The sequence below is a fragment of the Solea solea genome, chromosome 3 (genome assembly GCF_958295425.1).
Source record: "Solea solea chromosome 3, fSolSol10.1, whole genome shotgun sequence".
In the NCBI taxonomy this organism is placed as follows: domain Eukaryota; kingdom Metazoa; phylum Chordata; class Actinopteri; order Pleuronectiformes; family Soleidae; genus Solea; species Solea solea.
In genome coordinates this window covers 8,846,832-8,868,562 of record NC_081136.1, presented here as the reverse complement: position 1 = coordinate 8,868,562, position 21,731 = coordinate 8,846,832, and the positions used below count along the sequence as shown (strand labels likewise).

Genomic DNA, 21,731 nt, shown 5'->3' with positions numbered 1-21,731 from the left:
TAGTCGGCGACGAAAAAAGGAGGGCAAACACAGATGAAAAAAATGTTGTCTGCTTGATTTTAATTTTTTTAATGTTTTCTATAATTTATTTTTTATTGATTTCGTTTTTATTTCCAATGTAATTCCTTGCCTCTGTAAAGCACTATGAATTGCCTTGTGTAAGAATGGCGCTATACAAATATAAACTTGCCTTGCCTTGCCTTTACCCCCCTGAACACTATTTGAATCTGAATGTCACTATTTGCATGGAAAAGGGCAGTGTTTGATGTGATAAATTTGACTGAGATACATATGCCGAGCTGTGGTTTAACGGTGTGTTCGTTGCTTAGCACAATATCATTATCTGTTATGCAAAAAGTGAGTGTTTACAGCAGCCAAGGATGGATGTGTCATGTTTGTATTCAGTAGTTATAGCAGCTGGAGCCTTGTCCCTTATCAGAATTCAGTTATGAGTCTCACAGTTTTATCAGTGCATTATTGAGCGTACAAGGTAATCTTGTTATATTTAATGTTTTTTTAGAACCAACAGGCCCGCATCTGTTTGCTCTACCTGCCACTTTTTGAGCTGCTCTACCAGAACCTGAAGCAGCTGTCTGCACAGCCACACACCTCCAGCCCTGGCCTTGGCCTCAACGTGAGTCCCCGTTTATAACCCTGATTTGCCACAATGTGGCTTCACTGTGCTCCTTTATTACCGTATGAGGCAACATTGGTATATAGAGACGACCAAATGTCAGAGGTTATGGGCAGAATGATAACATCAACAACAAGAAAATGGCCAAAGGTTCACATGGCAGGCGGACCGAATGAATTTTAGGAAGTACTGTTTACAAAACTGTCACTTACAGTAATTATTGTTATGTAACAATGTATATCGTGACATCAACAGAGTCTTTCCTTGTGTTTTTTGGGCAGGGCTCCAGAGATGACCTGATTTCAACGGGGTCCACTGACAGCAGGAGAGTCAGCGCTGCGATTGAGAGAGACCACGGTTAGTTGAGATGTGCAGATCCTGCACAGTTACTGCATCATCCAGTGTGAGAGGCCCCTCGCGTCAGACATGTGTGACAAACATGTGCATGACTCATCATTTCTTTCTATGGCTGGATCACTTTGGCTGTCTTTCGTTTTCTTTTCACATGGGATGACAAAACAATGCAAGTAACAAGGAAGTGATAGGGCAGTGCTGAAAAACAAACTTTTTTACCAATGCCAAGGAGGCAGTGTACACTGCTAGCTGTCAGCAGAATGACACAAAAAAAGTTTTTTTTGAAATGTGGAGGTTGGGTGGTGTATGGGCCACCAAAAAAAACATTTAGGTTTTTAGATAATTGCTATAATTTAGCCAATTAAATCAATTTTAAGGCTATAAGTAAATGCCAATATTTATAAATAGATACAATTTCCACTGGAATGTAGTGTTAGTAGAGGTTTGTGCTCTCTGATGACTCTCATTTTCACTCACAGCTGCATTCATGTCTGTACTAGGTTGTCATCAGAAAGAAATATTATTAGACTGTGACCATTGAGTGAATCCGTTCAGGCAAAGATCTCAAATATTCAGGCCTTTTTTTTAGTTATGTCATCTTTTGTCCATTGTGCACAAGGGACAGAAATGAATGAATTTGTATCGATACACAAATGTTCCACAATGCAACAATGCAAAACTATTTTCCACAGTAGCTTCTGCACATGGGTGCTCTGCTCTGTGTGTAAGTATTTCATCTTAAAATGGTTTCAGTCGGTGGCAGTTTGATTGTAACTGATGGATTTATGTTGGTTTATGTTGTACAGTTTATTTACGTGTTGTTCTGATGCCAGGATTGGCAGCTCTGAATGGCCATGTTGTGAGGAGAGAGGACTCCAGGGCATCGCTGCTCATGGACCCAGGCACACCTGACAGCATTGAGGTAAGAACATGTCATACCCGCTGATCCACTGTTAAACACATACCCAGCTAACAGCCTAAAATGCAGTAGTTGTTTTGCTGTAGTCAAGATTGAATGGGATCTGTGTTGTTCTTTAAACAATATGTTGGAAGCCAAGCAGATACATACGGACACTGTTTCAGTCTGAAGTAGGGCTGCATCGATTAAGCGAATCATTGAATGGTTTAAGAAACACTGATTTTTTTTTTGACATTTGTTGGACCAAATAATGAATCGTTTAAGTGAGGAAATAATCAAAAGCCATTGTATCTTTTCTCAAATAACAAATACTCACAGTGCTACAGTGTGTCCTCGGTGTGAAGTGCCTTTTCTCTGATTATTAGCCCAGCACATCAAAGCCTTCAGTATTCTTGCTGTGTCATTGTAGCACACAAGTTGAACTTTCACTCTGTCAACAAATAACGTCCTTTGTTAGTTATTTAATGTTAGTAATTTCTGAGAAACTTAGCTTAATGTTTTTTTACATGTCATTGTGGACACAGGCCTGTTTTTTTAATTCCTTTTGGTCTGGTTCCTGGACTGAGTGAGTGTTCATTCTCTGCCTGGTCTCACACCCAGATGTTAAATATGCAAACCAAACTGAACACCTCCTTATGTAATCCATGACACATTATTTTTATTAACGTGTACATTTTAGATGAGGCTTTTCCCTTCAATTGGTTCTAAATAACCAGAATATCCTATTGTCTAATAAATTACTTTATAGGGATATCTATCTAGGTACAAATTCATTCTCAGATTGAGATCAATGTAACTGCTGTAGCACCATCTTTTGTTAAGGTTTTGTAATTAATGTGTTTGTGTTGAATTGTGTTCTAGCTGCAGAGACGTTGCTCCACCATGAGCAGCAGCCCCATGCCTCCCAGTGGCAGACTGGGACAGTATGAGATCAAAGGCCTTCTGCTCTCTTTCCTCCACATCGTGAAGACCTTGTCAGAAGGTCAGTGGTGATGTATGACCACTCCTCACAGTCATCATTAACCATAAACAGGATATGAGGCTATAAAAATACTCTCTGTTGTTTTGGGGAACATGCCAGTCTACTGCAAGAACAATGAGTTCTAGGAGTTTTATTTAGCTCAATGACTCCACTTTGATCAACCAAAACAAAATTGACTCAACTTGAATAACTGTCAGTGGAAAAACAATTTGTATTCAAGGGTTTGTTTTTCTTGTTTTGTCCACAGACACTCTCATGGCCTACTGGAACAAAGTCAGCCCTCCAGAGATAATGAACTTCCTCAGTTTGCTTGAGTGAGTAGTGGGTCATAGCAGCTACTATTCCTATTGTGGTACAGCGAGACGACACTCAGTAACCGGTACTGTACGATGTAAAACATTTTGAGCCATCTGAAAATGGGCTCTGCCAAGCAAATCTATCAGACCTGACAGGAGCACAGGTCTGGGTTGGTTAAAAGAGGTGTCTTTGTGTGTCAGCAGATAGTATTCATCAGACACAGCAGTTACTGCAACTATAATTAAGACACTCATTAACTGAAATAAATATAAAAAATATATATATCAAAGCACACTTTCCCTCTTCCAGCTAATATTTTGTATTATTTTAACCCTTCTTGCAGAATCTGTCTGGCTCAGTTTCGTTACATTGGCAAGAGGAGCATCAGCAGGTGAGGATAAAAGCAACAACAGCACGTCCATGTCACCTGTCACACCTGTCTTTTTTTGTGTAAACTTGTTTTCCCAGTCAAATTTAGTTCAGATCAAAAGAAGCATGATAATGAAGTTGTCTTCATAAAAACTGCGAGTTTAATCATTACGTCACCCATTATTTGGCATTCATGTCTCAGTCTATGTATTCTTTGTTAATAATTAATATAATAGGTAATATATCTGCAGATGAAATGGGGCCTCATTTCCTTTCTGTAGCTTTCTCTCTCTACCCCTCTAACAAATAAATGCACTCTGTTTCTGTACATGGATGTATTATTCATACAGGAGTCAGGAGATTTGTGTGCCAAAGCTGTTCTCCTCAGACAGAAAGTCTCAGACGATGCCGGCCATGCGCTGTAATCGATCCAGTCTCATGCAGACAAAGATTCACCAGTTCAGCACCATGGAAGCCTCCCTCACCCTCAACATAGGTAACCACAAACCAGGTCTTGCTTAACACGTGAAAACAACGAAAACAATTCTCAAGCATTCGTTTTCCATAATGGTCCAACTGCATAGCATTTACCAGGAAGTGTTATCCAGGAAATGATCAAGGAGTTACTGGAATGTTGCACAATAAATTGTATTTATTTTAATTTATATGGTTTCTATGTACATATTTAGTCAATGTTCACTTGAAATTGTTAGTTTTATGGAAAGGCTAAATGGAAAATATGGTAGAAAACACATGTTAGAACATAGTAGAATACTGTGTTTGATGTAATAGATGTCTGTTAAGGCCATGTCAGTGCAACAGCCCTAAAAATCCACAATGTAACTTGATGCACTTAGCAGCATACAGTATTGTCCACACAGGTGTGCATTACATACAGGTTTTATTTTCTTTGGGCGAGAAACCACTTTGCAACCGTACTGTAAATGCAAATATGAGGCTGTGTCAGGCCAAGTAAACATAGCACAGGAAAATACTGTGTATCTTGACTGCCATCTTAATCTCTGTGTTTTTACTTTGGGCTTAAAGCTGTGACATTAAATATTAAAATGTCTCTTTTGCTTGTGTGCATCATAGGTTCGGGGCCATCAGAAGCAGAAATCCACCAACAGGCTCTGCTGGAGGGCAACATCTCCACTGAGGTCTGCCTGAGTGTGCTGGATGTCCTGTCATTCTTTACTCAGTGCTTTAAGGTCAGCACACACACACACTCACACCACACACACGTGCACAGTACTCCGATACTAAGCGATTTTAAACATTTGTGCCAGAATATATATTCATTTCATAAGGATGTAATTATGTGAGTAATCCACATGCAAATGATGCTACAAAGTGGTAGCTATTAAGCTGACTTGCACAACACTACATCAGACAACTTAAAAATTGCGTAGATGTACTTTGTGATGCTCTAATTTTGGTTAAAGTCACAAATTTTGACAAATATAAGCATATGCACTGTACTAAACTTCCAAAATGTGTGTTTGTGTCAGACCCAGCTGCTGGAAAGCGACGGTCACAACCCGCTGATGAAGAAAGTGTTTGATGTTTACCTGACATTCCTCAAAGTTGGCCAATCAGAAGCCGCTCTCAGACACGTGTTTGCTGCTCTCAGGGCTTTCATTAACAAGGTGTGTTGTTTATCAAACCCAGCTGTCATTTACTGTTCATCATATGCAAAGCACTCGTCATTCTTACTCCAGAGAACGAACAGAGTCATAGGGTCACATGTGTTTATGTTGATTTACCATGTGAAAGGGAAACATTGGGGAATATTATGCCGAGAAAAACACAGGACTTGTAAGGGCTTTTGCCCTTCAAAATGATTGTAGAGAAAAACTGAAGCATCAAAGTAGTTGTTTGTTTACTGTGTTTGTTGGCATTACTGCTGTCTGTTCTCATTGCTACGTCACTCAGTCTGTATTTTTAGATTTTTCTAGTAATGCATATGACGAAAGTAAATACAAGTTACAACAAGACTGGATCTCAGAGTAGTCAACACATTCTTTCTACTTGATGGGACCATTCACATCCTTGAACTGTCATTTGACTGCTCTCCTCTGCCCTTCCTTATGCTGTTCTGGCATGTTCTCTTCTGGCAGTAAGTGACACGGTTGTTGTGCAACAATCCTGTTTTGTGAGTTACTGGACAGGTTATAAAAAATGAGGAAGACATGTCACCACGTTGAACAATAAAAGTTTTTATATTGTCAACAAATAGATAATCTCTGTCAAAAGACAAAAACAACAAAGGTTTGATTCAACTGACAGCTAAATGTAGTAAAATTGTAGGTCCCTGAGATCTTTAACCTTGATAGGGAAATGCTAAGTTTAAAGATCATGATTATCAAATTGAAAGTGCAGCTGACAAAGACAAAGTGAGGACAGTGGGAAATGTGACATTTGTCTTTTTTTAGTGACATTGGCTCACTGCCATTTTCCCCACTGTCTTCCCAGCATAATTAACAGTAAATTCTAATCCTGTCCCTGCCAGGAATCTTCCTTTAACACACTAACACATTGTCCCGTCAGTTCCCGTCAGTGCTGTTTAAGGGCCGCGTGACACTGTGTGAGGCCCTGTGCTGCGAGGTGTTGAAGTGCTGCGTCTCCAAGTTGGCGTCTCTGAGAGCTGAAGCATCTGCACTGCTCTACCTGCTGATGAGAAACAACTATGAGTACACAAAGAGGAAGACCTTCCTGCGCACACACCTGCAGGTAAAGTGCCTCCAGTTGTAGATGTCAAAGAAACAAAGCAATACATGCACGTGTAGTAACTCTATGTCAACATTCAGGTCATCGATCATAGTCACTGTCTCTTTTACCTGATGTTCGCCTTAGATTTTCCCTCTTTTCTGCACAAACACACTTCCGTGCACTTGAGTTGCTCTCACAGCAGAGGTGAAGAATGTGAAGAGGCAGTTTGAACCGTATAAACACAGACTGCCCGCTGAGTTACTGAGTTTCCAGCTGCTCTGCTCACACAGTTACAGAAAGCTGTCCAGGTTTCCATTAAACATCGTTGGAATTATTTCAATACATGTTCTGTTTAATTTGTTTTTCTTTGTCCTTCCCGTTTCTCCCCTTTCTCTTTTATTTTCCTTCTTTCCCTCCACCCCTCACCCCCTTCTATCTTCCCTTTGTTCATTGTTTTCCCTCCAGATCATCATTGCCGTGAGCCAGCTGATCTCAGACGTGGCACTGACTGGCAGTTCCCGCTTTCAGGAGTCTCTTTCCATCATCAACAACTTTGCAAATAGTGACAAAGCCATGAAGGTAAAGTATTAGCACTGCTCTGAACATTCAGTACACTGTAGTTTTACTTTGTATACTTAACTTTTACTTGAGACAGCGTCCGAGCACACTAAGAAAATTAAAAAAGATTATTTGTAATACCATACTCAATATTCAAATCAGATGTGTAATTTAAATATGTTGCTACATGATAGACTGCAAATATGAGGTACATATAGGAGGCTGGATTTTACTTTTATAATATGGTAATCATTAATTTTGAGTATCAAATTTGAATGTAAAACTATTACACTAATCGTTGCTTTTACCTATGATAGGTACAGTTTTTTTGGGGGGAAAAAACATGGTATTATACAATATTACCAGTGTTCCAAGATGGAAACTGCATTAAAGATAGTTTGACCACACTACTATCTCCCTATTACAGTTTTTTGCTAATATTTTTGTCAATCACACTGGTGTTCACTAGCATGGCAAAGATAGATTTTTCAAATAATGCATATGCTATGTCCTTTGTGAAACAGTCCACGGCGTTCCCCTCAGAAGTGAAGGGCCTTACTAAGCGGATCCGCACAGTGCTGATGGCCACAGCGCAAATGAGAGAGCATGAGAAAGACCCAGAGATGCTGCTGGACCTCCAGTACAGTCTGGCCCGCTCTTACGCCAGCACCCCCGAACTGAGGCGGACTTGGCTGGACAGCATGGCCCGAGCACACCTGAAGAACGGAGATCTTTCTGAGGTAGCAACAAAGACACTTTGAGTACTAGAATTAAGTTTGTCTCATAGTTCGATCGGTTTCCTTGGATGGATGGATGGACAGCTGTACGGTTTCAGGCACTTTACAACTCTTAATGCAAGAAATAGAAATAGAAACTGGTTGAAAACCTTCACAGACATACATGTAAAGAAATAAAATAAGATAAGAATATATAGACAGCTATACTAGACGGTAGAAAATATTATAATAAAGTATAAATATTAGATTAAAGTGTCAAATGGAAGAGCATACACCACAGCTATACAAGGAACTAGAAATTGCCTTCAACCAGATAAACAAACAAAATCAACAAGAATTTACATTTAGTCAAATTGTGCAGTTTTGTGCAAAGGTATAAATAAGTATAATAGATCAGGTTAGTTAAAGTGTGTTATAGTGTTCTAGTAATTGTCTATGTGTTGTTTTACTTTTTTTACTTTTTTTTTTTCCACTTCATTGCTTTCCACAGTCCTTATTGTATCTTATTTTATCTTACATTGCACGTGACAATGACCAAGACAATGAGCTGGATTGTCTTGGTGTATAACAATGTTTCCACAATACAATCTCTTCACAACATGTAGCATTTCCAGATTTCTTTTATACCATCAGCCATCAAAGACAGAAATCTTTGTTGATACTGTGATGGATGTTTACATGTTACATCCTGTTTTAATGTAAACAAAGGACGCTGACGTGGAGTTTAAATAATCATACAATGAACTGCGGGTTAAAAAGAAGAGTTGCTGGATTGTAATGACAAATCTTTTGAAGGAGGACCGTTTTCTTTTTCCTAAGGTTAAATGTGATGCAGAGCTGGGGTGGTGGACATGGGTGGTCCAGCAGATCAAATGCTCGCCTGAGTGCATTTATCTAATAAATCTAGTTTTAATGCAGAGCTGGAGACGCTTTTCACAAACAGGAAGGAAACGATGACAAAGCAGCACAGTCCTTTTTTCTTGTTTGCTTTTCCCATTAAATGAAAAGTAAATATAAGCTAAATTTACATACAGAAAAAATAGATAAGTATGAGGAAATGTCTAGCTCAAAACTACAACAATGACAGTGACAGTGACAACAATCTTTGACTTTATTTCCTCCTTTCAGTTTTATGTAAAGCTGGACCTCACCCTTTTTTTACCTGCACGTTTGTGTTTTTGCAACTTTAGCGGTGGAAACGAAATAAATCAATGTTTGCTGTTTTCCCCACAGACGGCCATGTGCTACGTTCATGTGGCTGCGCTGGTTGCAGAATACCTGCACAGGAAAAGTAAGACCCACAGACACACACACACACACATAATTTCTGCTGTTATTCTCTTCAGGACATGGCACTGAATTTCATTCATTTGGAAAACCTAAACAAAGTCCCTAACCTAACATGAGCAGTTATTGACTAACTCTGACATTAACCTAATCTCAATTCAAATCTTAGCCATAAACCTAACCTGTTCCTCAGAAATTATGTTCTGCCTCATTATGACCATGTTTTGGGCCTCATGAGGACTACTGGTCCTGACAAGGTCAGTGTTTATGCCTTAAAAGGTCCTAAAGAGATTCTCTATATAGAAAATTGAAAAGAGTCCAATCACAGATGCAGAGCGTGCTGCAAATAAATAAAAGTGGACGCCATGGGCAAAGCAGTTCTAACAAGTTGCTCTCCCGTCTTAAGGTGTGTCTGTACATTTGGTCTTTGATTTGAGGGAATTGTTCCTGGAAGGTCAATTTGAATATGTCAACTAAGGTGTGGGAACCCTGATTCACCTGCTCAAATACTTAACTGTTTGCTTCAGGAGTTCAATTACAAAAGTGACTTACAACGCTACATACTACTGCTGGTTTCTATTTAAGCTAATGCTAATATCAATGGACGAAGAAAATGTGTGCTGCTTTGCCTCAGGAGTTACAGAGGGTCATCCACTTATCACTGTGGTTCGAGCCCTGTCTCCTGCAGCGTGTGATAAATGGCTGCAGGTGGCCTGTATTGTTAAGTGCTTTAAGTGGCCCGACAGTTGGTTAGAACCAACACTTATCCGTCACAAATTGTATGGCGCCTAGACCAGACATTTATTCTCATATGATTTAAACTTAGCTATCACAAACCACCAACCGCACCATCATATTCTTTCTCTCTTAACATATTTCTGGTGATGTGAATCATCATTTGCTGAGATACTGCACCTGCTGCAACCTCAAAACGTCCATCATTAGATGCAGTATTTAGTAGATGTTTCCTTTTGGACAGGTCAGTGTACCTTTTTTTTTTTTTTAAACTTGTCTTTTGTGTTCCATTACATCAGAGTTGTTTCCCACCGGCCTTGCAGCTTTCAAGAAGATCACTGTGAATATCGAAGAGGAAGCAGCCATGAAAGAAGACACCGGAATGCAAGATGTCTATTACACGGAGGTTCGTCAGTGAGCACAAAACCTTTAGGGATGGGCTCATCTCACAGTATTGGTCAGATACTGTACAAAAACCACAGGAGTGAATATCTTGAAATATGTTAATGCTTCACTCAAAGAAAGATGGAACTGCCATCATAATAATAATCCTACCAGCGTCTAATTTGGTTTGTTTGTAGTCACTGTAACTTACTACTTACATTTCTCCAACATAGGAGCAGAATATTTATCACACATTTGGATCGTTGGCGCAAGCTACCGATATCGGTAACAGTAGACACTCAAGGTTGTGTCATTGTTATCTGTATCAGAGACATTGCTCACATTTTTGTGACATGAAACATTTAAGAAGTAACGTCAATAGATTGTACAAGGATGGAGCTGGTATGGAAACATTCTACTACGGTCTAATAGTGATCAATATGTTCCTTGTCATGCCCTGAAAGTTGGACTTGAGTGTCTCCAAAGTGTTTTCACCTTTTGTAATGGCTTATGTAACGTCGCTTCTTGTAGGAAGTGTTGGTGGAACACCTTGAGGTCTGTGTGGAGGCTCTGTGGAAAGCTGAGCGCTATGAGCTCATCACGCACATTGCCAAACTCATTATCCCCATTTATGAGAAGCGCCACGAGTATGAGGTATCGTAAACAACACTCCGTGCACTCCATCAGCCATCAAAAATGAATATGTAGTTTTGTCATTTTATGAGTGTTGAGTTGTCATATCTGTTTACTAAAGCACTTTTGGTTAATATAATGAGGTTTATATAAACTTTACAGTATTGATTTCCCATTTATCAAATCACAGACTTGCTGGGATCTCATCTCACTTTATCTCACACAACATGATTCCAGTATGATCTTTAAAACTGCACATTTTCTGTTTCGCTCTCTCCCCTTTTGGGAATGCAGCTCGGTTGTTAAGTGCCTTTGAAAGCAGCATCGGGGAAATGGAAGCATCATTCCATCCACCCACACTGATTCTTCTGTTTAGGACCACGGCTTGGAGACAAACAAACATATTTGCATCCTCATCGACAGGCAGTTTAACTTGAGTGGCTTAACTTGAATGTTTCAATGTGGGGGAGGAGACCGACGCAGCCATATTGTACCAGTTTGAATGATTTGTCAAGACAATTAACATCATTGTTTAATGTGATAGTATTAACTTTCTAAATCCCCTGTGATGTTTTGAACTTGCTTTATACCCAAATTTGCAGTATACTGCCATGTGCCTGGTACATACATAATGATCACAGAGACTTTATTTCTTCTAATTTATGGACACTGCCCCCTTAATCCATTATCTAATCCTCTCTGTGTTTTGTTGTTTTTTTTGTTTGTTTGTTTGTTTGTTTTTTTTAAACAGAAACTAAGTCGACTGTACGACACTCTGCACAGAGCCTACAATAAGATAATGGAAGTGATACTGTCAGGTCGAAGACTGCTTGGGACGTACTTCAGAGTGGCTTTTTATGGACAGGTGAGGCCAACAAGCAGATTCAAAGACTCTTGTGTTCAAGGTGCATTTGCAATGACCAGCTCATGATCCATGTTTTTTTTGGTTGCGCATGTTGCACACAGCGCTGTGTCACGGTGATGTTTCATTCTCTTAGGTCTGAAATGAAAGAGTGTCATACATTATTAAGCAGCCGGATGATACATAATGGTACAAATCATCATTTATGTTCAGCACAGCACTGTGTTTTTCGTTCAGTTCATTTAAAAACAAAACAAAACAAAAACAACTTTATTTGTCCCCATGGAGCAATTCAAAGGCTCAAAGAGCAGCGTTAAGAAAGAAAAACATATTAAAAATACGTATATACTGTAAGTAAATCTATGCCATGGAGAAAACCATGGCTGAGAACAAGGACAATTGGTTGTTTAATCCGTATTTCAACACTAATTAGTTGAACAATCCTTACTTATAACGGGATTTATTAGGGATGCATGATACTACTGGTATGACATTGGCTTTAAAATGTATTATTGGCCCTGATATGACTGATGACTGACTAGGCTGCTTCCTATTTTTTATTTGTTTTGCACAGTGAAGAAAATGTATGTTTACATCCGCTGTGACATGAGTAAATGGGAAAATCGTGTATGTGTGTGTGTGTATATATATATATATATATATATATATATATATATGTCATGATCAATATCAGTTATGGGCCCAAGCACTACTTGTCATTTCACGTAATGGACGATGCATATTCCTTTTTTTGTGCAGGGTTTCTTCGAGGAAGAAGACGGGAAGGAATACATTTACAAAGAGCCTAAACTCACTGGTCTGTCTGAAATCTCTCAGCGGTTGCTGACACTCTATGGGGAAAAGTTTGGGCCAGAAAACGTCAGAATAATTCAGGACTCAAACAAGGTGGAGTATTTAAAAAGAAAATGATATTTGATACAAATATGATAGTGTGGTTTGTGACTTTGCTGTGTTGTTTGAAACTGAAATGAAAATTAGTGATTTTGGCGTTGCAGCCGTGCTTTTGTGTTTTCTTCAAAAATAGAATTTGTCTGCCGTCAGTTAAGTTTCGTTTTCTTGGAGTTCTTATCAACAACCAGTATTTTCAAACAGGAACACTGTGCGTGCTAAAAAGAGTCAGTGGAGTGTGAAGAGGCGGGATGTTTGATTTTGGGGATAGTCTGTCTCCAGTCTAGAGTTTTTTTTTGGATGACAGCTTCCCTTTGAACAAAATAAGTTTGATTCAAAGAGACAGTGTGTCAATTTTAGTTGACATTTTTTTAACTTGGCAGAAATTAGTGATGTTTTTGTAAATGTACAATCACCAGATTGCATGAATTGTTGTTGTGCATTATCCCAGAGCAAGCCTTTTATATTTATCAGAGGCCGCAATTTTGGACCACCATATTTTTACGAATGCCCACAAATGAATCTTTTAATGATGAATTAATGTGTTTCTTTTAATGTTATTAACTTATTAACAAAGATATTTATCCCTTTTAAGAATCACATTTTCCTTGTTAATGTAAAAAAAACAAAAAAAAACATGTTAATGTCATGCCTTCCTTTTTATCCTGGTTCAAGTTAACGCCTGTTACATGAACTGTGCTATAGAAACAATTTTGACTTGACTTGAGTGGTTGTTTACCCCTTAGGTAAACCCCAAAGATCTGGACCCCAAGTTCGCCTACGTCCAGGTCACGTTTGTCAAGCCCTACTTTGAGGAGAAGGAGGCTCCGGAAAAGAAAACCGACTTCGAGAAGAGCCACAACATCTGTCGCTTTGTGTTTGAGACCCCGTACACGCTGTCGGGCAAAAAGCATGGCGGTGTTGAGGAGCAGTGCAAGAGGCGCACTGTGCTCACAAGTACGTAAAACACACAAGCGCTTTGCTGACACGACTGACGTGTCGAGTCAACATTAAAGGAGAAGCAGGACTGAATCAAACCTGAGGGATGAATTTCATACAGTTATTTTTCATATGAGATGGAGTTTGTGTTGTGTTTTTTTAAATGACTCGTGTTACACAGGCTCACAGTAGCTCATGTGGCTTTTCACTGCACACCCATTGCACTGTGTGTGTTTGTGTACAAAGGTGGGTCAGCAGACAGCAGGTGGATGGTTGGATCCTCACAACAACACCCTAGTCAAATATATTTGGCTTAACTGCTGTGACCATGTTATCTCATGCATGTAGGTGTCATGTAGAGCACATTTTTGCGCCTAGAAGGTTGTCAACACACTGTTGCATGCAGGTTGCAGACCATTAGCCGGTAATATGGATCACCAATTAAAATATAAACCTTCAACACTACACGTGTTACAGGTCAAACCAAATATTGGCCTGGTCTGTTTCTGTAACTGTTGCTCAGTTTAAGTTATCGACTGTGCTTTTACGTTTTTCCAGCGTTAATTAGTAGTAATTAAAGTACCAGTTATTAACTGGTCAGATGTTGTATTTAGTATTTTGTTTACTAATTGAAATAATGTTAGTTTCATTATTATTCAAATTTAGCTATCAGCTTAGAAGATAACTTGCACACTTCCTTGGACATTATTTAGCTTCCAAACAAGATTTTACTTATTTACTTATATTTACCTGGTTTAGGAGAGATTTTAAAAGTCTCACTTACCACCTGACCAATAACAAACCAGTACTTAACTCCAGTAAAGTACTTAATTAGGACTAGAGACTTGTATGTACGTGTTTTTGCTCATATTGCCTGCTATTCTCAGCAGCATTCAATATCGCTCAGTATGCATGTCCTCTTATCTCCAGCTGTCAACGCCTTTCCATATGTGAAGAAACGAGTGGAGGTGGCGGGTGAGAAGCAGATGGAGCTTAAGCCGGTGGACGTGGCCATAGACGAGATGAGGGCGCGGACGGCCGAGTTGATCAAGCTCTGCTCCAGCCAGGAAGTGGACATGATCCAGCTGCAGCTCAAACTGCAGGGCTGTGTGTCTGTGCAGGTAAAGCTCTGCATGCCTCATTTGAAAAAGATTAAATAAAAACAACAACAACATCATCCCTGCTGCATACCACATCTTAATCACTAAAATACCCGTACATTCCCGTATTTCGACCGGCTCTACTCGCCTCGGCATGGCACAGCACGGTTTAGGTTGCATCTCCACTACAAGTCAGCACTGCACGGCTGCGTGAAACAATGGTGAGGTTTTTTTTTTACGAGTGACTAGTGACTTGTAAAGCAGTTAATTAAAAATATTTGTTCAGTACTTCCTCCATGACCGGAGCACAGACGCCATCTGACCTACAGTTTGTCACTGTTCGGCTTGATTTCAGTGTCAGAAGTCTCCGGAGCACAGACTCCTACTCCACAGACTACAGTGGCAGGGTTTATGACGCTCACCGCTCGTGATCGGTGGTGCTGTCCCTAAATACAACAGACTCCTCTGTTAAATATAGAGATTCTCTGGTAGTTGTTGGAGATTAACCGACATTTTTAGGATCGTTATGTATTTTTAACTGATCTACAGTTCTGCACCGTTCGGACGTCTCTTCCTGTGACGGCACTCTGGCCAGTCAGTGGCCGGCAGTCTGAATAATCGTCGCATGGTACCTACTCAGCACGCTTTTGGAGCCTCGTCTGAGCAGGTACTAAAAGCTAGTGGAAACGCTACTTAAACCGTGCTGTGGCGAAGCGAGGCGAGTAGAGCCGCTGGAAATAGGCTATATCTGTTGCTGAGATTGTGAGGAGAAAAAATGCACTGCATGTTTTTGCTGCAGGTAAATGCGGGTCCCATGGCCTATGCAAGAGCCTTCCTGGATGACAGTAAAGCCAATCAGTCTGGTAACAAGAAAGTCAAAGACCTTAAGGACATTTTCAGGTACACTTATCTTTACTTCACTGCTTTTGACTCTCAGTTTAGTTTTTTATGTGTGTTAATTATGTTTTTATCATGCATATTTATGCAGGCGCTTTGTTGAAGCTTGCAGCATGGCTCTGGATATAAACGAGCGCCTGATCAAAGAGGACCAGTTTGAGTACCATGAGGGCCTGAAGGGCAACTTCAAAGAAATGGTGAAAGAGCTCTCAGATATAATCCACGAACAGGTAATCAAATTCATCTTTGATTCATCTTTGATCAAAAAATTAAAGTTTTTCTTTGTTGTTGTTGTTTTTATACCACACCTAACCACACGCCTTTTACGCAGCGTTGGCTTTTTCTTTCATTGTTTGGATTCCTGCGAGATTTGATCAAATGTGCCACTCGGTCAGTGCGTTTACATGTGTGTTAAATGTCCGATTTTAGTCGGACGAAGACAGTATTTCAATTTTCTGCATTTTGTCTGACTAAACTTGAGCATGATAACGAAGTTAGTCACCCAGCCAGTCGTGACAGTAAACCTACTCTTAAACCTTTTAAAATCAACCACCTGCACGGTGGTGTTTTGTAAACAGAATATGATTTTTATTTCTTAATTTAAAGCTTCACTACCTAAAATATGGGGATTTTTGTTGTTGCTAATGTTACATTTCTGGCTCTGGTTGGTCTTTGAACAGAAACGATGGAACATGATTTATATGCTGCGTCCTTGTTCTGTCAAGTAATGTTATCTGTAATTTGTATGTATACAGCAGCAGAACTGGGGTGGGGTCAAGAAGAGTTTATCCCATCCAACTGCTGTGTTTTTCAGCGGTAGAATTAACTTCTTTTGTCAAGGCTTGTTTGTGTTATACTGCAACCTATTTGCAGCCGTTTCACTTTACAAGAGTAATGTTGCTGTTCCTGTTATTTGGCGTGGTGACATAAAACAAATCATGTCTTGTGTGCAGCATGGTATTGTTGCCAGGTAACACGAGAGATAAACGGAGAAACTCACAGAGAGAGTCGTGTGGAACTCATGTCTGACTGTCGCAGACATTTATTTATATTTATACACACCACAGTTACAAAACTGAGTGATGAATTGAATGTAGCAGGGCAGAAAATGACAGATATACTGTATAAATAATGAAAATCTGAATGGAGCCAAACTGTACTTTCAGTCACATTATAACATTTTTAAATCTGGTGTCATAGTGTGTCCAGGGCATCATTTAATCTGTTTACCACTAACCTCAAAAAGTTTGTCTGACCATTTTCCAAACCCTTGACTTTTGTTTTTCTTATTTGTTTGTACTTTGAATCACAGTTAAGCTCCAACAAAATGTCACAAATGATAGTCACACCCAACTGATTCCACTCATGTTGATATGCTTCACTGGTTTGTAAAAATGTACATGTGTGGAAAACTGTTGCCTTCATGTATTCAGGCTAGAGCATGCTCCTGTTGCCTGCATCTGCACTTTTGTGCACTTTCCAGAAGTGGAATGCGTCACGGCCATGAAGCTGCTGCACAGTGTTTATTATTTTAGTAGTCATTCATTGTTTCCACCTTTCTCCCAGAATGTAAAACAAATGTCGCTTCCAGTATAGGTGTAAGAAAACACTCCGATAATTATGCTACGATGCTAGTTCAACTTGTAAAGCACTGTGTCGATATATTCAAGTTCTAGTTGTAGACCCTTGGTTCTCAAACTGTTGTACATGTACCACCAGTGGTCTGCGAGCTTCCTTACTAATACTGTTCTACTCTGTATACCGAGGGGATACAGAGTAGTAGAGTACACTGTATTTTAATGTTGGTGATAATGGTTTAACTTCAAGACCTCAACATATTCTGGTGGTAGTTGGTAAAAGGTTTGAGAATCACTGGTCAACACCGTGCATTTCCAATGTGTATTCTTTCTTAAAACAGAGAAATCGCAGTATATACTGTATATAGTATATATACATATATATATATATATATATATATATATATATATATGTATATATATATATATATATACATATATATATATATATATATATATATATATATACATATATATATCACACTACTTATTGTATCCCATTATCTTGCTGCTCTCGCCACCTCGTCAGACACCTGCAACCCGGTGTCAGATTTCACTACCAGACCACGCCCCCTCACTTCTCCCTTTTTGAACGTTTGACTTTGCTAACGTTGCTTTTTTCCAACGAACTAACTGGTTTGACCTTTTTCTCTCCAATGTGCTGACGCTTAGCTTTAAGGGAGTAACAGGTAATGTGACCATTGAGTGTGTATTGAAGCCCACTTTGTCTTTTCTTTCTTTTGCATTTTCTTCAGTTACTTCGCAGACATGTTATGGTTGTAATTTAACGAGAAACTAAAGCTGTTTGTTTGAATACAGCGAAAAATACATTACAAGGATGGTTAGGCTTTAAATATGGGTTGATATAACATTATAAAAGGGGCTTATATATGTCAGGGCTGTCAATAGTTAATTAATCTAACATTTTGAAATTTGTTAATCTAGATGAATCGCGATTAAAAGTTAGCTTTTTCTTCTGATGACTAAATGAATGAGTAATCAGACGTGCATTTCAGACCCCATTGTTTAATTGTCTCTTTCATTGTAAGCACATGACTACACATATAATTATGTGGTTTCAAAGAGACTCAGGTCTATACAAGTGCCAACCAGGTCATCTTGGGTGGAAACCGGAGAACCCGGAGAAAACCCACGCACACACGGGGGAGAACATGCAAACTCCACGCAGAAAGGCTGTTTTCTGAGAACTTGATATGGTTGATCACAGTTCCAGTCCGTCTGTAAGGGATTATAGCCTTCTAAATGTTTTTGGTATGAGATGAGGATGATGCCAATTCTTGATTAAAGTAAATACAGCTGACTATTTAGTCATAGGTGAACACATGATTTGCTCAAGATTTGTTCATGATCCCACCAGTACAAAAACTATTCAGTCTGATTATCATCAGGCTGCCACTGTGCTTAAACACTCAGAGCAGGAACAAACAAAATACGAAGATAAAGGTTTTTTTTAATCAATCCCCATCCTGTACAAAACAATACTAATGAAACAAAACAGTAAGATAAGATTAGTCCTTAATTAGTCCCACAATAGGGACATTTACAGTGGCAAGGCAGCAAAGACAGTAAAGATAATAAGTAATAAACATCTATATAACAATATTGACAATAAGAATATAAAAATAGATCATACAACCAGAATATATACAGTATGAGCTTGATATTTACAGTATGAAGACTGGCACTAAAAAACTTGATAAAGCTGATCATTTTTTTTTTTATTATAATTAGTAGGTTCATGAATGTTTGTTTTTTTAGATGAAAATACTCTTCATTTCCTTACTGTGTGCATCTTATGTATTAAACTTCATCGTCATCATCATCATATCTTGCAAGTCAGTGCATGTGTTTGTGCATATGAGGACAGGTTTGACAAAATTGGACTCAAGTCTATCTTTGTCAGGACATTTTAGGTTTTTGGACCTGTCGTTGAATCCTGACACTCATCCTGTCCTCTTTCTTTTTTCTTTTTCTCTTTTTATTTGACCTCAGATCTACCAGGAGGGTATGATGCGCTCGCTGCTACAGAACTCGCTCCATGTGTTTCGCGCCATCAGCGGGACATCCACAGAACTGGCCTGACCTCTGACCCACCTCCTGCCCACATATGCACTCTTTATCCCCTCGCATCCTGGACAGGACGGTAACCGGGCAGCTCTGATTTTGGTGTCTGCCCAGCTACGCTTGCCTACACACACTCTGGCTGGATATAATATTCAGAGAATGTAACACAGCAAGCTGAATGTCAGCAGGCCAGGTTAAGGTGTTATGCTGAGTCATGCTAGGTTGCATTGCACTTTTCTCCCTGCCTTGGCGACAAACTGCAAAATGGACTCTTGTTTTTTTTCGGAGGGAGATGTTTTGATGTCATTCTTCCTCTGCCGTAATTCTCCTCAGATCTATGCAGGACGCCACAGAACTCGTATTTCCACAAAGAGTTTTGACTTCTTGAGTCATTTTCCCCACAGTGTTTTGTTTCCTACAGGATGATCAATAATCCAACTTCACTGGTCGTTATGTTATGTCAGACATTCAAGCACTGAGACACTCAAGCCAAGGAGTATTGTTTATAGCCTGGCAGTGCACACCAACCAGGCTGGCAGATGATTATAAACAGATAAGTCATATCACTGAGTGCTTGTTTAATGACGGTCCAAAGTTAGACTAAGGAAAGGGCGCAACTCAGGGTTGTTTTCAAACTGTGTCATAAAGCTGCTCTTAGCAGGGCTTTGCGTCACATTTCAATCACATCTTATATATCACAGGAAGTAGGTTGTAGGTTAAAAAAAATTGATCAATTCTATCGGAGCTGTGTAACAATCATTCAAGAGTGAACCTATTTTGTAGTCCACAGACATTAAAGGGCTTGATTACAGGACACACTTATCACGGCAAGTTAGTGACTGCGGCCTCTCATCTGGGTGTAGATCCAGTGCCTTTGTGCTCTGCCTTCTGAAAACTCTCCTCTCTCCATCAATAACAATGCCACATGCTGGTTTTTTTTCAGTATTTCACAAGTGCTACACTGAAATTAGCAAATAGATGAGTAATATTTAAGCAGATGTACATTATGTGCTGTAAATTGATCTGTGTATCCATGTATGTACTGTACGTATGTATTTATATTTGTAACATTTTGGACTCTTGATCAGTCCAAAGTCTGATTCTAGCAGAGAGATTTTTTTTCCTTGTTTTTACTGCGTTGTATACTGCAGTGCTGCTGCCTGTCAAACTTACTTTGTAAAAGCCTTTTGCAAATAAAATCTGGAAAAGCTAATGAGTCACACCGTAACCTCCAAAGTACACTAGTGGTATGATCTATGATTGGCACACCCAAAAGCAATAAATACTTGTCAAGACACAGGAGTGTAGTAGGAAATAGGAATCAACCAGCAAACAAAATCCTGCACACTTGATCAATATTTACCACCATTTTTTTTTACTGTTGGGGCTCTTCAAAACAATCCATAGTTTGGGCTTCAATGTTATGTGGGAATGGGCCTTTAGGAGGCAGGTAAACTGGGTCTAATAGAACATGTAAGGAGACACTTAGTGCTAAGGTTGTCCAGTATGTTTTCCTCATTTTGTCCACCCTCTGTTGCCAAGTAGAGCCATTACCACAACAATATTCAGCATAATGAGTCACAGCCTCATTTAGATCCTGACGACTTCCTGGATGAGTGGTGGACAGATGAGCTCCTTGTGGTTTACATCACACTTGCATGATCACAGCGTGCATGCACAGCTGAACTTTCTACAAACAATCGCAGCTGAATAACATGCACGAAAATAATTCAACACTTACATAGTTTAAAGAGGGAAAAGAAAAGAAAGAAAGGCACTTACTGTTGAAAGTAAAAGAAACCCTTGTCAGAATTCAGATTCAGAAAACTTGATTCATCAATTTCTTCAGTCCACTGGCTACACAAACATTTATATGCATCCACACAGGGAAGGTAAACAACCAGCGCCTTGTGTTTGCACAAGGCGCTGGTTGTTAGGACAAGGTGCATAGTGCACAATAAGGACATATAGGGACAATAATATCTATTAAAACTGCAAGCAGCATTGCACTGCCAGCAGGTGGCGCTATGTCCTTGACTTGTGTTGACAATTTCTTGTCCGATCCCTAGTCTCACGTATGAAGTTTCAAGCAGATTGGTCAATGTACCAATCAGTGTACCAAGCAGTCACAGGCTACTTCCTGTTTTGTGCTAAATTCTGTTTTGGGCTGACATCCTGTTGGGTGATGTTACAGTCATTTCCTTTTCTGTGGCGAAAATTCTGATGTTGCCATGGCCATGGCCATGCCCTTTGAATCTGCGAGGCATTTTCATAGCTTTTCATCTTTGATGTGTCCAGTACAAATTGCCACATTTTTTATGTTGATACAATTAACGAGAATTAATGACAAATTTGTTCCTTTTCGTAACGGGTAAATTGCAAAAGATGGACACCAAATTGAAAATGGCCTACTTCCTGTTGAGTTTGTTTGTCTTGGGCTGTGACATGTTTCCACCAAGTTTGTGAAATTTGGTGCAACTTAGTTCACCTTTGGGGGCGCTACTGAGTCATTTTGCATCACTTTTACTGATTTCCCTTATTTTATAAATAGTCTGATTTGTGTGCCAATTTTCGTCCGTTTTCGCAGGTAAAGAAAATGCTTACTCCATAAAATCAATCATTGCTTAAATTATTGTTGTTGTTTTATGTTTTTTTGCTTAAGAAACTGTTCAGAGAGTTCTAGATCCAGTTTGTTTCAAATGTGAATTTACATTTATGAACGTATGGGATTTAGCAGCGGATCAGGTAAATAAAAGCATCA

General features: G+C 39.3%; 1 protein-coding gene across 3 annotated transcripts in view; it reads left to right on the top strand.

Moving 5' to 3' along the window:
• The window catches only part of dock11 (dedicator of cytokinesis 11), a 54,335-nt gene extending 34,126 nt beyond the window's left edge, over window positions 1-20,209 (top strand). For 2 of the 3 annotated variants that reach the window (XM_058624749.1, XM_058624748.1), the window contains 22 exons: window positions 521-634; window positions 916-991; window positions 1,822-1,910; window positions 2,769-2,889; window positions 3,137-3,203; window positions 3,530-3,577; window positions 3,906-4,051; window positions 4,651-4,766; window positions 5,067-5,204; window positions 6,106-6,288; window positions 6,733-6,846; window positions 7,350-7,565; window positions 8,796-8,853; window positions 9,884-9,990; window positions 10,500-10,622; window positions 11,353-11,466; window positions 12,223-12,369; window positions 13,119-13,329; window positions 14,242-14,432; window positions 15,211-15,311; window positions 15,400-15,538; window positions 18,899-20,209. In XM_058624749.1, the coding sequence (XP_058480732.1) occupies window positions 521-634; window positions 916-991; window positions 1,822-1,910; window positions 2,769-2,889; window positions 3,137-3,203; window positions 3,530-3,577; window positions 3,906-4,051; window positions 4,651-4,766; window positions 5,067-5,204; window positions 6,106-6,288; window positions 6,733-6,846; window positions 7,350-7,565; window positions 8,796-8,853; window positions 9,884-9,990; window positions 10,500-10,622; window positions 11,353-11,466; window positions 12,223-12,369; window positions 13,119-13,329; window positions 14,242-14,432; window positions 15,211-15,311; window positions 15,400-15,538; window positions 18,899-18,988 (2,709 nt within the window). In that variant the 3' untranslated portion in view covers window positions 18,989-20,209. Of the gene's footprint in view, window positions 1-520; window positions 635-915; window positions 992-1,821; window positions 1,911-2,768; window positions 2,890-3,136; window positions 3,204-3,529; window positions 3,578-3,905; window positions 4,052-4,650; window positions 4,767-5,066; window positions 5,205-6,105; window positions 6,289-6,732; window positions 6,847-7,349; window positions 7,566-8,795; window positions 8,854-9,883; window positions 9,991-10,499; window positions 10,623-11,352; window positions 11,467-12,222; window positions 12,370-13,118; window positions 13,330-14,241; window positions 14,433-15,210; window positions 15,312-15,399; window positions 15,539-17,557; window positions 17,575-18,898 lie in introns of all 3 variants that reach the window. The other variant, XM_058624750.1, reaches the window with a different exon arrangement.
• The last annotated feature ends 1,522 nt before the right edge of the window (window positions 20,210-21,731 follow it).